Raw genomic sequence first — 16,123 nt, forward strand, 5'->3', positions numbered from 1 at the left:
TTTCAGGGGGCTAATTCCAAGACATCCGTTGGTTTCTTAGGAGGTTCTAGAGGAGTCAGCTCTCTAGCCCCCTTGAAAGCTTTTTCCTCCTTCCACCTTCCTGCTTCAATCTTGTTTCTTGGGCTTATCACTCAGATAAATGATCTGTACCCAAGGATCTTCTTTCAGGGAATCCAAACCAAGATGCCAAGAAATAAGATACTTCATTCGTTTTAAGTAGCCATTGTGGGAATTTGTATTGCTGCTATCCTCCATTGAAGCTGTGGTTTATTATTCTGGTTTTTAATGATCTCTATAATACCTCAGTATTTGCTGTGTAGATTAAGCCAGTATGGAAGCTTTGACTTGAATTACTGGCTGAAAGAAATGAAAGTGATAGCTAGTGATATGTAATACCATCCATTTGATAATCAGATAGTAAATCTTTGAGGAGGAAATGAGGAACAATCCCCTGACTTTGAGAGGAGGTGTCCAGCTCTGGTCCTCATGGTTCCACACTGACAAAGTCAAACATCTCTCTGGCTTTGGTGTCCTCATCTTTTAAAAATCAGATATTGACATAGAAAGTCTCTGTGCTTCTCTAGCTTAGAAGTTCTATAATGTGTACAATTCAAACACCATGGAAAGAACCATTTTTGTCACTGAAGCTCAGCTTCAGTCAGCCCCCACTCTATGGAAGCCAGAGGGCTCAAGGCTGCTGGTCTTTTGTGCACCTCTCTTTGCTGGAATCAAACATCATGCTTCTTTGCTTTCACAGCACATTCTCTGCTAAAATATCTGGTACCTAGTAGGTGCTCAGTACATGCTATTTTAAAGGGAACTCCTATCATCTTCTCAAAAACTTTTCATGGAACTGTATTAGAAAGAAAACAACTTTTGATGGACACTCCATTAGTCAAGATAACACGTATCATGTTCATCTGTCACAGAAACGGAAGTGGAGTTAAGTAATTTTTTAACGATCACATTTTTGTGAACAATTTCTATGAAAATGCTTTATGAAATATGAGTATGAATATTACCCCATGTTGCCTTGTTTTGTAGTTATTCATGTTGTATTTAGTTCTGTTATTGTTAGGTTCTCTTGAATTTAATCATGTTCTAGCCATCTGTATATACCACTAAGTACTTGCCACATAAGACATTTGTCAGCTGCGGCGGGGGGTTGGGGGAAGGGAAGAGAAAGATACAAGATTCTACTACACATAGGAATGAAGACTTATTGGGAAATATGTCTGAGATATTTGAAAATAACAGCTAGAAAGTAAATTTCAATGTGATAAACAGCTTTCTAATAAATTAGATTGGAAATAATTTTATGTTAAACTTCCCATTAACATATTCATTGATCAAGAAAAATCAGTTGAAGGTCACATTTTAAAAACTGTTTAAGTGACACATCTGTCAAAGTTAAGTATCAGGAAATGCAATTTTCATAACTATAAAAAAGTACCCAAATAATCGGTTCAAAAAACTAAAGTAATTCAGAAAGAGAGAAGGCAGAGAAGAGGAAAGACAAAGGAATAGAGGAAGGAAACATGCAGAGAGATCGCAAGCGGTCAAGAGCGGTCAGAGGAGGAGAGAGGACCTGTGGGCTGGTGTGGGTGTTAGACCTAGGTAGGTGGAGACTTTTTTATTGCTGTTATGAGATTTGTTGAGATATAATCCATACACCATAAAATTCACTCTTTCCAAGTGCAGAGTTTGTGTCTTGGTATGCTCATAGTGTTATGCAATCATCACCACTACCTATTTTTAGATTATAAAAGAAACCACATACCCATTAGCAATTATACTCCATTCCCCTCCCTTTCCCCTGACACTCCACCCTACCCTAGATAATCATTATTCTACTTCCTGGTTCTATAGATTTACCATGTTTGAACATTACATAGAAATGAAATCATGTAATACATGGCTCTTATGCTCATTTTTTCACTTAATACAGTGTTTTTGAGATACACCCATATTGTAGTATCCATCATTCATTCATTTTTATTGCCAAATAATATTGCATTGTACAAATTTACCACATTTTATTCATCTATTCATCAGTTGGTGCCATTTGGATTGTTCCCACTTTTTGGCAGTTATGAATAAAACTGCCATGAACATCCATGGGCAACTTTTTGTGTGGGTATATGTTATCCCTTATCTTGGGTGTATACCCAGGAGTAGAATTGCAGAATCATATGGTAATTCCATGATTAACCATTTGAGGCACTGTTAAACTGTTTTTCAAAGTGACTGTAGATTTTCATCTCATCAACGGTGTGTGAGGGTTCCAATTTCTCCACGTCATTGTCAACATTTCTTATCCATCTTTTTGACTATAGCCATTCCTGTGGGTGTGAAGTGACATGTTATTGTGGTTTGGATTTACATTTCCCTGATGACTAATGTCATGGAGCATCTTTGCATGTGCTTGTTGACTATTTACATATCTTTGGGGAAATGTCTATCCAGACATTTTGTCTATTTTTCAATTGGGTTGTTTATCTTTTTATTACTGATTCATAAGAGTTTTTTCATATATTCTGGAAATAAGTAAAAGTCCCATTTCAGGTATATGATTTGAAAATTATTTCCTATGTTTTTGTGTTTTTTTTTTTTTTACATTTTTGATAGTAACCTTTGAAGCACAAAAGTTTATAGGTTTGTCATAGTCCACTTTGTTTGTTTTTATTTGTTTAATTTTTAAAAAGATTTTATTTATGTATTTGACACACAGAGAGAGCACAAACAGAGGGAGTGGCAGACAGAGGGAGAGGGAGGAGCAGGGTTCCCTGCCAAGAAGGGCTCCATCCCAGGACCCTGGGATCATGACCTGAATTGAAGGCAGATGCTTAACCATCTGAGCCACCCAGTCACCCCCATTTGTTTTTTATTTTGTTGCTTGAGCTTTGGCATTATATTTGAAAAAGCCATTGCCAAGAGCTTGAGGGTTTAGTTATGTTTTTGTCTAAGAATTTCATACTTTAAGCACTTTTATTTAGGTCTATGATTCTTTTTGAGTTAGTTTTTGTATGTATTGTGTGGTAGGGGGTTAACATCATTCTTTTACATGTGGATATCCAGTTGTCCCAGCGCCATTTGTTGAAAAGACTTCTTTCCCCCATTGAATGGTCTTGGCACAATAAAAAAAAAGTCAGTTGACTATACAAGGGGTTTATGTCTGGACTTTTACTTCTATTCCATTCATCTATGTGTGTGCATTTATACCAGTACCACATATCTTAATTACTGTAGTTTTATAGCAAGCTTTGGAATTGGGAGCTGAAAGTCCTCTGACTTTGTTCGTTCTTTTCTGTGTTGGGTTTGTTCTGAGTATTTGCAATCTCTTGTAATTCCATATGAATTCAAGTTTTGGCTTTCCTATTTCTGCAAAAAAGCCAGCTGGCATTTGATAGGAATCGCGTTGAATCTGCGGATCAGTTTTTTAGGCGGTAGTGCCATCTTAACAAAGTTGTCTTCCAAGTTTATGATCTGAGATGTCTTTCTACTTGTTTAGGAATCTTCTTTAATAACATTTTGTAGTTTTATTTACATTTTTTACATCTTTTATGAAATTTATGCATAGGTATTCAATTCTTTTTTTGATGCTATTATAAAAATAATCGTTTTCTTAATTTTATTTTCAGGTGAACATTATTATCAATGAACATTGATAGTGTATAGAAATAGGACTGATCTTTCTATATTGATCTTAAGTTTTGCAACCTTGCTGAACTTATTAGTTTTTTTTTTTTTTTAGTGGATTCCTTAATATTTTCTATATATAAGATCATGCCATCTGCAAATAAGATAGTTACTTCTTCCTTTCCAGTCTGGGTGACTTCCCCTTCTCTTGTCTAGTTGTCCTGGGCTAGAATCTCCAGTACAATGTTGAATAGAACTGGTGAGAATGGACATCCCTATCTGGGGCTGGATCTCAAGAGAAAAGCATTCAGTTGTTCATCATCAGTAAGTATGAGATTAGCTATGGAATTTTTCATGGATGACCTTTATCAGGTTGAAGAAGTTCTTTCCTCTTCCCAGTTTGTTGAGTGTTTTTATTATAATAGGTGTTAGGTTTTGTCAAATACTTTTTATAATTTTTTTATTCAGTTAATATAATTATATTTCCTAGGCTAAATCCCACTTGGTTATGATACACAATCCTTTTTATATGTTTCTAGCTACTATTTACTAATGTTTTATTGAGTATTTTTGTGTGTGTCTGTACAGATAAGAGATATTGGCCAGTAGTTTTATTTTCCTGTGATGTCTTTATCTTACTTTAATATCAATATAAATCTGTTCTCAGAGAATGAGCTAGAAATTTTTCCTTCCTCTTTTGCTTACTGGAAACATTTGCCATGAAATTGGTTTTAATTTATTTTTCAGTATTTGGTAGAATTTACTATGAAGCTGTATAGGTCTGGGCTTTTCTTTATGGAAATAGTTTTAGTTACTAATGTAATGTCTTTGTCATGGAGATTTTAAACTTTATGTTTTCTTGAGTTAGTTTCCAGAATTTGTAACATTCTACTAATTTGTCCCTTTCCTCTATACTATCTAACTTGTTGGCATATGGTTGTTCATAGTCCTCTTTACTTCTTACAGTTTATAATGATGACCCCTCTTTCATTCCCTACACTCCTATGCCTGCTTTGTCTTGGTTAGTGTAGTTAAAGCTTGCTAATGTTGACCTCTTCAAAGAACCAATTTTGAGTTCCGGTGATTTCCTCTATTGTTTTGTTCTTTCTTATTTCATGTATCCCTGCTGTAAATTTCCCTCTGAGCAGTACTTTCGCAGCAGCATATGAATTTTGGTATGCTATGTTTTTGTTTTCACTCATTTTGAGGTATTTTCTACTTTCCTTATGATTTCTTCTTTGATGTATTTGTTATATAGGAATATATCATTCAATATCCACATATTATTGTAAATTTCCCGAAGTTCCTTCTGTTATTGATTCTAATTTAATTCCGTTGTGGTTTTGAAAGCATATTTGGTATGATTTCCATCCTTTAAAATTTATTAAGAATTGTTCTGTGACCTAGCATATGATTTATCTTGGAGAATGTTCTATGTGCACTTGAGAAGGATGCCTGTTCGTGTTCTGTTGTAGGGTGTTCTGTAGATGTCTGTTAGATCTAGTGTTGTTTGTGAGTTTTCTATCTGGTTTTTCTGTTCATTACTGGGAATGTGGTATTGAAGTATCTGACTTTTATTATTGAATTATTTATTCCTCCATTTGGTTCTGTCAATTTTGCTTCATATATTTTTGGGTGCTATTGTTAGTTGTATGTCATATGGTCATAATTCTGGTATCCTCCTGATGGATTGATCCTTTACAATTATGGAGCTCCTTCTTTATCTCTAGTAACATTTTTTAGTTTAACATCTGTTTTGCCAGATATAGAAACTCCAGTTTTCTTTTGTGTACTGCTTACATGGTATAACTTTTTTTGACCTATTTACTTTCGACATATCTGTGTTTAGTGAATAGTTTTTGTTTAATGATTTCAATGTTTTTAAGTTATTTATTTATTTATTTATTTAAAAATTTTTTAAAAAGATTTTATTTATTTATTTGACAGACAGATCACAAGTAGGCAGAGAGGCAGGCAGAGAGAGAGGAGGAGGCAGGCTCCCTGCTGAGCAGAGAGCCTGTTGCGGGGCTTGATCTCAGGACCCTGAGATCATGACCTGAACTGAAGGCAGAAGCTTTAACCCACTGAGCCACCCAGGCGCCCCTAAGTTTATTTTTTTAATAAATCATACACTATGAGTCATTCTTTTTCTTTATGCACAGTTCTAGGAATTTTAACATATGTGTAGTTATGTGTAACCATGCCTATGATAGGATAGAAAGAATTACATTATCTCTAGAGCTCCCCTCTTGCAAACCTAATTCCTAGCATAGAATGATATTCTCCTTTGTGGTGAGTTCTCATTATACCATCATAGGTTAGGGATTCATATTACATTATGATCATTATCACTATTGTTTGACCATGATTTTGTTGATTGTCTTTTTTCTTCAACTCTTCTGAGGCTTTGTGTTGTGCTATGTAATTACCTCAGCACTCAGAGTTAAGGGCAGGTGGGGATTATTTTCTGGGCCACAATATTGATTAGAGTCATTCAAATGTAGAAGATTCTTAGAAGAATTGACATGACACCAAGATGAAGCTGAGGCTTGAGTCTTATTTGAGGGCTAGTATTTTCCACCAACATTGGGAACACTACTATAACATTGTCATATTACCTAATCTGAATGGTAGCCTAGAAATTCCAGGTCTTTGGTGATAGCTGAGCAATTATAAATGCATCCCTAAGTATGCCTGGCATCCTGTCTCATCTTCCTGCTCCCAGTTGACTCTGGAAAGCAAATAGAGTGTAACAATAGAGTCCTGTAATGTTCCTGTGTAGGGCTGACCTTTGCATCATTGTTAATCCTTGTCCTCTCTTTTCAGAGACAAGAGATTAAAACTGCGTGAAACCCTTTTCTGAGTCACAGGGATAGGCTGCTTTCCCTCTTTGAAAACCCAAAGGATTTAACAGGATTTTCCCCTTCTCAAACACCATCCCCCTTACCCTGACCTTAACAGCTTCCCAACGTTAGGGAAAGGCAGGAAGTTTTCCCTGTGGTTTTTCTTTGTGATGACATGATGGGACAGGTTGATCAATGGGGGAAAACCCATGTCAGAACACGCCTTCTGTGTACATTCCCAATATTTGCTATAAGAAGGGCCATCCCAGACCCAGGCTGCTATCAGAACCTAGCATTACTCCCAGAGCACTCGGTACTCAGCACTGAGAAGATCTATTCTTTGAGCTGAAAATGATGTGCAGTAGCAAGAATCTGCTCCTGGCTACTTTGATGTCAGTGCTGCTACTCCACCTCTGCAGCAAGTCAGAAGGTAAGTATCAGTCTTTCTGCTGACACAGGAGGAAGAACTGTTTTCATTGTCCTTGAAACCTTGAGCTCCCCTGGGGGTCCCCAAGGAAAGGGAGCCTGTAAGAAAGTCTTGAGAAGTGATGGGAGTTGTCACTCATTGGTGAGTGAGGAGGGAACGGTTACTGCTGCTGATCACGCTTTTTTTTTTTTCCCCAGCAGATATTTGGGGTGTCTGGGTTCTTAGAGACCCCCAAGCTCCACAACAGGGCTAAGGTGTTATTTTGGGGAGTGATATAAATTGTGTTATATTACCAGTGAATGGGATCATTCTGAAATGTAGGAAACACTCCCACTCTTCCGACTTTTTTCACCTCCCACCCAAATAGTTTAAGTTCAAAACTCATTCTTTAGAGACAAATTACGGCATCTGACTTCTCCATCCTTACATAGCTTTGGGCCCCTTCTTGTCAACTTAGAGATAATTTATCCCTTACCTTACAACAGGTTATAATTTAACCTGGGGGAGTGTCTGAGTATTGCTTTATGACTGTGAGAGTACATCCCTTTTAGCAACAGGTGCATTCCTGAAAATGCACGTGTTGAACTTTTATGACCAAAATATTTCCATAATATCACAATTTCAAAGTGCTTTTGAAGCTCCTATAAATTGCATTTTCCTTTGTAACTTCTTATCATTCCCCTTCTCTCAATGCTCGGAGCTAAGTAATAAATTAAAAGCTCCATATTTATTCATTTTCTGAATGTGGAAGGTTCTATGTAAGAGTTTCTTCAAGTGGGAGATAGTCATATTCTTGAATGATTATAATGAACTTAAATGAAACACTATCAGTTTGTGTTCCTCACTAGAGATATTCCTTTTGTTAGAAGTCACAGGCTTCTAAACTGTATTATTAAACCAAAATCACCCAGCAAATAAGTTCCTTCCCTCTTTTTTTTTTTTTTTTAAGAGAGCTGGAAACTACATTAAGTCATATGCAACTCAAAGACATTGCAACTGTTTCTCTAAATAGTTTCTTTACCATTGCAACTGTTTCTCTAAGACATTGCAACTGTTTCTCTAAATAGTTTCTTTACCATATACAACTACAACTTTGGGTAGTTCCATAATACCAACTACAGAATAAACTCAATCATGTTTACTCAATACCTTTAATTTCTTTTCAGCAGCAAGCAACTTTGATTGCTGTCTTCGATATACAGAACATATCCTTCATCCAAAATATATTGTGGGCTTCACACAGCAATTGTCCAATGAAGCTTGTGACATCAATGCTGTCATGTAAGTTATTCAATTGTGTCAGGAGTATGTGGGAATTTCAAATTAAAAAAAAATTTTTTTTGCCTTTCTGGAATTTCAGAAATAACTGATGTGGCAATGCTATGTTTGTTTTGATAGTACATATGTATTGCAAAGTTTAACTAGGACTAGAATAAGGCAGAAGTTTAGTATTTCTTTCTTTTTTTTTTTTTTTTAAAGAACAGAGTTGAGGGTCAAATCACTTTTTAAGATACACTTATAAACTACTTACATGCCATCTCAGGAAAACATGGGAGACATAAATTTTAAAATGAACATCTTCTACCAGAGAATGGTTGGGGCTGTAAGTAAAAACTCAAGAGTCATTATGCTTTCATGTAATAATCTTGATCCATATAGGATATTATACTTCAGAGTGGTATAGGTTATTGGTTGGATATACACGTATTTTGTGTAACTACCAGCAAGAAAATTAAATAACAATTCTGAGACTTATTTTCCAGTTATCTCACAGCTAATTGTTAAAATACAGAGAAAGTAGGAGAGAATCAACTTTTATTTCCTGCATCAAGCTTTATTAGAAACATTTTTTTTATTTTGTTTCACCTCTGAAACAAATAAAATGCTAAAAGGGTAGAGCAGTCCATTGGAATACAAAATTTCTATTGCATGTTCTGTGAAATAGCAATTCAAAACTCTTTAAGCACAAATCAAATTTTCTGTGTTTTTTTTTTTTAAGCTTTTACACAAAGAAAAAATTGGCTGTGTGTGCAGATCCAAAGAAGATCTGGGTGAAAAAGGCTGTGCAAATCCTCAGGTATGGGATATTTACTATCAGACTCTCTTCAAATGTCGGGGCAAAGGTCATGTGCAGAGTGGTCGATCATAGGCTTGCTGGGACCTTTTAACCTAAACACTATAGCATTTTATTTATTTAGTTTATTTTTAAAGATTTATTTATTTATTTTAGAGAGAAAAGACTGGGGGGAGGAGAGAGAATCTTGAGCAGACACTGTGCTGAGCCCGGAGCCCAATGCGGGGCTTGATCTTACTACCCTGAAATCACGACCTGAGCAGAACTCCAGAGTTGGTTGCTTAACCAACTGAGCCACCCCAGTGCCCCAGCAGCATAGAATTTTAAAGGGGAAATTTGAGTTGGACCATGAAAACAAAAATTCATTTTTTCCACTTACACATCATTTTTATCTTTTTTAAATTCAGTGATTTTTCCATCATGTATTAAGAGTCTCCTATGCATTAGATAGGTGCTAGCAGCTTGACTTTTTTTTTTTTGCAAAGATGACTCCTATGTATATAATTCACAAACTACATGAGATTTTGTTAAAAACTGAAAAATAAAGAGTCAAAAAGAGATCAATGGTTGTGATTTACAGTGGTGTTACATTTTATTTTATCAATATGAACAGAAGTCACCTAACACAAAGGCACCATAGACACTGAATTTAAAGACGCAACCCAAGCATTGAGTCCTGTATCTGTCATTAGCTAGCTGAGTTATGTTGGGCAAGGCCCTTCCTCTCTGAACCTTGATTTCTCCCTCTAGACTCTTGAGCTGCTGACATCCTGAGATGAGATTAGGAAACAAGAGGCAATCTTTAGGTACAAAATCTATTCCTCCCAGCCAGTCACCCTGTCATTTAGTTTTTTCTTCTTTTTCTCTTTACAGCCACAGAGTCAAGAAGATGTAAAACAGATGCTCTCTGGAATGGAATTGGACAGAGCCTATGAACAAAAAGAATCTAGCAGGAGTTGGCTGTTGAGAGTGTAGCACATACCTGATTTGTGCTTCATTGGACTTGTCCAATTAATGAAGTTGATACATATTGCATCATAGTTTGCTTTGTTAAGCATCACATTAGAACCAAACTCTATTTTATTTTATTTATATATATATCTATATGTGTCTTTTTGTGTGTGTTTTTACTATTTAATATTAATTTTCTATAAGCTATTTTGTTTAGTATGAGGGATAATGTTATGTTCAGAGAAATGAGGTTATATGGACTTTCTTGTAAGCAGCAAGCTCTTTGTAAAAAACTATTTAACATTTTTCTCCTACATTGTTTTGTTTCCAGAACTATTGTAATTATCCTGTAAAAAAGAAAAATTATGATAAAAATAAATATTGAAAATTAAAGAATGAACTAAAATTGTTTGTTAATAGAGTTATATAGCACTTCTAAGATACAAATTAAAAATTTAAAAAATATTTAAGGGGATAGTAAATCTAAAAATTGGAGAGGAGGGTCATATTTCTCCATTCACTTCTGCCTGGTTGTTCCCATTTCCCTCTTCCTCATGGTCCTGGTTTTTATTCTATATGATTTATAATGGAAAGGGTCTTTTTTTTTTTTTTAGATTCAAAGTCATCCAAACCAAAAATTAGAAAATCCATAGCTCCATTAGAAATCCATAGTTACATGCTTATCAATATAAAACTTTTCAAAATAAAGAGTACCTATATACTTTGTGACTTCAGGGACATAATAGCCACAGAGAAAATGTCTTCAGAAATTCTTTTGTCCATCCATCATGGTCACTAGCAAGGGACCTAGGAATGGGCATCTTAGCACAGAAACACTCTTCTATTTCATAAGTCCTCTGGAGCCATCCTTAAGCAGTTTCCAAAAAGAAAATGACAAAGCAGAGGGTTCTAGGAACTGATTGCCTCACTAAGTGGAAAAGATACTTGAGGTATGTGAAACTTAGCAAGAACCCAGACAAAAGATGAAAGGGTCCTCAACCAAGGGAGTCACGATCACAGTGCTCAAGTAGCAAAGTCTGTAACTTGAAACAGCACTCAGGACTGTCTATCTTAGACTCCAAAGACCATGAAGGATCATTGGAGGCAGGCACACTGATGATATGATGCCAAATCCAGACACACAAACCCATAAAGCAGGGCAATGGTGGGTCATTGGTACAGAGCCAAGAGCTGCAAATGGCCCATTTAGCCTGGAAGTTGTCTCTCTGCCCAAGAGTAAGAACACTGAGTCATCAGGGAAAGTATGCTCAATATCCTGTTTGTTTATTCATCAAACATGGGTTTAGTACCTATTATGTGCCAGGTGCTGAGCCAAGTGAAGCTTGCAATACCAAGAGATAAGGTCAGGACTTGGTCTTTGCTCCCAGATAATTAGGGCTGAGCAGTGAGGTTAGAGGGAGGGGACAAGAAAATCAGCTCTTACCACGCATGGTGTAAGCACTTGGATAACGAGAGTCACAGAGTTCTGTAGGTCATCAGCAGTGAGGGCTTCCAGAAGGGAAGAACTTTTGGTTGAATCATATTAAATAGCCAGTATTCGATGTTCTTGAACTATAGGGGTGGCAATTATGTATGGTTCCATATTTGAGGTGAGGTTTAAGTGGCCAGTAGGAGCCACCCAGTTGGAAAAGCAGGAAATGTTTAGAAATATCTAGGGACATATTTTAGTTCTCATAATGTCTGAAGGTGGGATACTATGGGTATTTAGTGGGTGGGAGGCAGGGATGCCAATCTATTGGAATGCACAGGATAGCCTGCACAATGAAGAATTGCCCCATCCAAAATGTCAACCACGCCACCAATTTGGCAAACTGGATGAAGTGGAAAGTATGTAAGGAGTGGGGATGGGGTGGAGTAAGTTACAGGTGAAGTGAAACTGTTACCTCAACCAAGTCTAGTGGTTTGAACTTGAACATGGGAACACTGGGGAACTTGTGAAAAAGTCCAAGCAGAGGGAAAGGGATGTGGGGAAGAAAATAGAAGTAGATGTAGCAGGGAGACCAGCAGCAAGTAAGGTGAAAAATGATGGGAATTCAGTGAAAACCAGAGTAGAAGGACAGATATATAAATAAATCTTTTTTCCCCAATTATATTATATTTTATTTTATTTTTTCAGTGTTCCAAGATTCATTGTTTATGCACCAAACCCAGTCCTCCATGCAATACGTGCCCTCCTTAATACCCATCACCAGGCTCACCCAACCACCCACCACCCTCCCTTCCAAAACCCTCGATTCGTTTCTCAGAGTCCACAGTCTTTCATGGTTGATCTCCCCCTCCAATTTCTTAAAAAAAAAAAATTCAAAAAGCAAAAGCAGAGAATCATACAAAGACCACCCCCTACCTTGCACCCAGCTTCATTCACACAGCTTTAGCCAACCAATGCCATCTTGTTCCACCTATAACACCCACCTCATTTCTTCCCATTTATATACCCCTGAGTGACTTTGAAGCAATTCCCACATACCAAAGTACTCGGTCTATAATATTTAATTAAAATGCAAGAACACTTTCATTATCACAGATTTAAATTGATTCCCTAATATCACCAAATAGCCACTGTTAAAATATCCCTGTTTGAAAAAAAAAATCCAGTTTATTTCCCCCAAGAGTTTTTTTTAAAATTTATTTATATATATATTTGCAGTTGAATTTGTTTGAATGAAAATCCAGATAAGGTCTAGACATTGCATTTGTTTGCTTTGTTTCTTTTTACTTCTAATGTATGTTTCTTAACCCCTCACCTTTGCGATTTATGTTTTGGAGAAATAAGGACCTATATTCTGTAGTTTCTCATCTTCTGGGTCTTGCTGAATTTGCATTTGTATGCTGAGATTTTGTCTGTTCCCTAACTCTGAGTTATAAATAGAGGCTGCATTGAAGCTTCATTTGAGGAAGGGACATTTTACAAGTGACATTGTGCCACCTTGGCATAAAGTTGCCTAAACTGTTATCAGCAACAGATATAGAGGGGGAGACTGTGGGCTTGGGCCCAAGCCTTCAAAGAATGTGAAGAATTGATTAAGACCTTCACCTGACAGCTGGAGGGTGGTGTGTATGGGCTAATGACATGCACGTATTTCAAAGAGGGTGATGGGGAAGGGGGCAGTAGGAATAGAGAAGCTCCATCGTAGAAGCACGGGAAGGCTATTTTCCATCTGCTTCTGACCTTGTGCTTGTTTTGAGAAGGCCCTAGGGGCAGTGATGTTCTTGCCATAGACTCAGGTTTCAAGTGAGGAAAGGAGCTAGGGGAGGGAAAGATGGAAGGACAGAAAATAGTTGCCAGAAGAGGCCAAAGGGTGACATCACGGAGATGAGCTGGAGGCACTCAAGAGTACTGGAGTGGGAACATGAGATGTGTGAGAAAGGACAGATGAATGCAAGGGTTTAGGCTGGGGTCCCCGTCATGTCATCAATAATATCTAAGCCTCTGTGCTAGTATCACCTGCTAAGATCGCTGATGTATTATCTCATTTAAACAAAATGTATGTCCTATTTTTGTGTCCATTTTGAGGATAGAGAAACTGAGGGTCAAAGGAATTAAGGATTTACCCAGTGTCATACAGTCTTGTGAAATACTGTGGAATCAGTTGATCTCACATTCTGCCCAGACATTAAGGCATAAAGGTGTTTCTGTGTCAGTGAAGACACATATGTGGTGTTTGATGCTTCTTCTTCTTCTTCTTCTTTTTTTTTTTTTTTAAGAGTTATTTATTTATTTTGGAGGGCAGAGGGAAAGGGAGAGGACGATCTCAAGCAGTGATATGGGACTTGATTTTCCAACCCTGAGATCAAGACCTGAGCCAAAATCAGGAGTCCAATGTTCAATTGCCTGAGCCACTCAGGCACCCATGCCCTACCCCCCTGGAATGTGTTTGACAGTTTTTAACACTGTGCTTTTTCTTTCTTATTAGACAGTTCTTTGTCATCATTCCAGCGACTTCCTGGCTTCCACATGGCAGGTGTGATCTCTGGTTCAGAAGCTGTGTTTCACTACTTGAAGGAATTCCATTTCCTAGGTCCCCACCCTCAAGGTTCCCTGGGCAGAGTTTGCCCTCACCACCTGCATCTTCCTGCCACCACCACACCACTCAGCTGGGCTCTGGACCTTGTCTGGGCCTGCCTCGGCCTGCCTCACTCCCTCCTTCAGTCTACAAATCAGCTTGACAAAGTTCAGATGTGAAACCTGCCTACTCGCGAGGTGAGTCAGCCCAGGTGGCAATGTCAGCACAGTGAAGTAGTGTTTTCCACTTTACAACAAAGTGGGGTAAAAATATTGTCTCCTAAAAACCAAACTAGAAACCTCCAACGACATGGAGTGACCAGGATTGGCCGGGCTGCCCCCTCTCTGAGCATGGCTACCTCTCTTCTTGCTCCCTAATTCCATTTTCTGACACCTGCTTTGCTTTAATCTCATGCATGCCTCAAATTTCTTGGTTCCTACCTTTTCTTTCAATCCGTCAGTAGGTTTCAATTCTTGGCCCGACCAACCAAAACCTCTGATGGGTCAGTCCCCTTTCTGGCCATCTGATCTAGGTTGGTCTTCCTACTTATTTCATAGCAGCATATAAGTTGTTGGGGCTTCTGTTTTTGCATTTCTAAAGTGGGTGATTCTGGCACCTGCCCAATAGGGTTCTTATAAGGATTAAATGAATTTATACTTTAACACCTCATAGACACCGACATATTATCATTCCTGCCACTGGCACTAACTGTAAATATTTATTCATTAGCTGGTTTCTTGAGCATCTTTTGCTATTGTAATAGATGCTCATTGCTTCACAGATTTCCTTCTACTTGCTCACTTCTGCATCTCCAACACCTAAAACAGTGACTGCCTAGAGGGGATTCTCAATAAATATTTTAGTGAAATTATAATACTAATCAGACATGTGTTCACGGGACATGTGCATATAGACAAAGAAAATCTGCAAGAAGAGAAATATATTTATTGTATGATATTGTGTGATAAAAAATATATATATGCATATTCTTAGAAGAAAATGAAAAGAGAAACACCAATCTGATTATTTTTCTTAATTCTAGGCTTTGAAATAAGGGGTAAATTTTGTTTTTTTCTTAACATTTCTTTTTATATTTGAAAAATTCTCCACCAGGAAATATCTGGACTTACTTAAAAATAGAAATAGATACATTATTTTATGTCATACTTGTTAAGAGTAGAAGTTCCTAGAGATTCTGCTTTATTAGGTCCTGAGTGAGGTCCAAGAATCTCTATTTCTACAAGTGCCCAGTGGATTCTCACTATCGAGTGAATTTGGTTCCTGGAAAAACTCCATGAGGGAATGGATCTGTTTATCCTTGTGGAGGTTAGGGTCAGCCCAGAAAACTATCTTTTTTTTTTTTTTTAAGATTTATTTATTTATTAGAGAGAGAAAGAGAGGAGGCGCATGCAGGGGGAGGGGCAGAGGAAGAGGGAGAGAGAATTCTAGGCAGACTCTATGCTGAGCACAGAGCCTGATAGGGGCTCAATGAGCTGCAACAGAGTCAGTCACTCAACCAACTGCGCCATCCAGACACCCCTGGAGGAGTCCTATCTTCAGAGGGTCTCTAAACTGGGAGGTTGATTAAGGAAAAGTTGATAAAAGCAAGAAAATTTTTGTTTTCTTCCTTAAGGGCTGGCCTTATTCATCTGAAGGAAATGAGTGAGCTTTATCTCCCTACACAGTGGGATCAGGTCACTCCCTGCTTCAAGGTGGTACCCTGTGGGGCATGTGTGCCACATTGGACCTGTCTACCATGGGGACCTGGATTGCATGATCAGCAGGAGGTGAGACTGGCAATGGAGCCCGGGTCAGGTTGGTCCCCAACCCACACTGTTAGAGCTACCAAAGAGAATGAGACCATCAGATTATTGGTAGCATTCCAAGCACATGTATCATATCCAGAAAACTAGGACCCTGTTCACCACTCTGTCCCAGAGCTCAGCAGAGTGCCTGTCACATTCTAGGTTCCCAGGAAATACCTGTCAAGTCAATAAGTGATTATGAATCATTTCATAATTTACAACATGCTCATTTACAACACTATAAATCTGTGATTTTCTTTAATGTTGAGTCTTTAATTTTCAGAGAATTCAATGCATTGATACCCAAAAGAGGGATAAGAAATGACAAAGAATTTGGGCACCTCTGTGGTCTTCCTCTG

At 37.6% G+C, this 16,123-nt stretch overlaps 1 protein-coding gene across 2 annotated transcripts; it reads left to right on the forward strand.

The window, feature by feature from the left end:
- Nucleotides 1–6,748: 6,748 nt before the first annotated feature.
- On the forward strand, nt 6,749–10,275 carry CCL20 (C-C motif chemokine ligand 20). Of its 2 annotated transcripts, none has more exons than XM_032354689.1 (4): nt 6,749–6,912; nt 8,076–8,190; nt 8,909–8,986; nt 9,857–10,275. In XM_032354689.1, exons 1-4 carry the CDS (start codon nt 6,834–6,836, stop codon nt 9,876–9,878), a joined length of 294 nt encoding a protein of 97 aa, XP_032210580.1. In that variant the 5' UTR covers nt 6,749–6,833; the 3' UTR covers nt 9,879–10,275. The 2 variants fall into 2 exon arrangements, with proteins under 2 accessions (XP_032210580.1, XP_032210581.1); XM_032354690.1 differs by having other exon boundaries at nt 8,079–8,190.
- The last annotated feature ends 5,848 nt before the right edge of the window (nt 10,276–16,123 follow it).

Source organism: Mustela erminea, chromosome 8 (assembly GCF_009829155.1).
Source record: "Mustela erminea isolate mMusErm1 chromosome 8, mMusErm1.Pri, whole genome shotgun sequence".
In the NCBI taxonomy this organism is placed as follows: domain Eukaryota; kingdom Metazoa; phylum Chordata; class Mammalia; order Carnivora; family Mustelidae; genus Mustela; species Mustela erminea.

What these genes read in the sequence shown, in the direction of transcription:
- CCL20 (XM_032354689.1), top strand. Translation starts at nt 6,834, where the DNA reads ATGATGTGCAGTAGCAAGAATCTGCTCCTGGCTACTTTGATGTCAGTG. An exon ending in TGTGACATCAATGCTGTCAT is followed by an intron (nt 8,191 to 8,908) that starts GTAAGTTATTCA and finishes TTTTTTTTTAAG; the next exon opens with CTTTTACACAAAGAAAAAAT. An exon ending in AAGGCTGTGCAAATCCTCAG is followed by an intron (nt 8,987 to 9,856) that starts GTATGGGATATT and finishes TTCTCTTTACAG; the next exon opens with CCACAGAGTCAAGAAGATGT.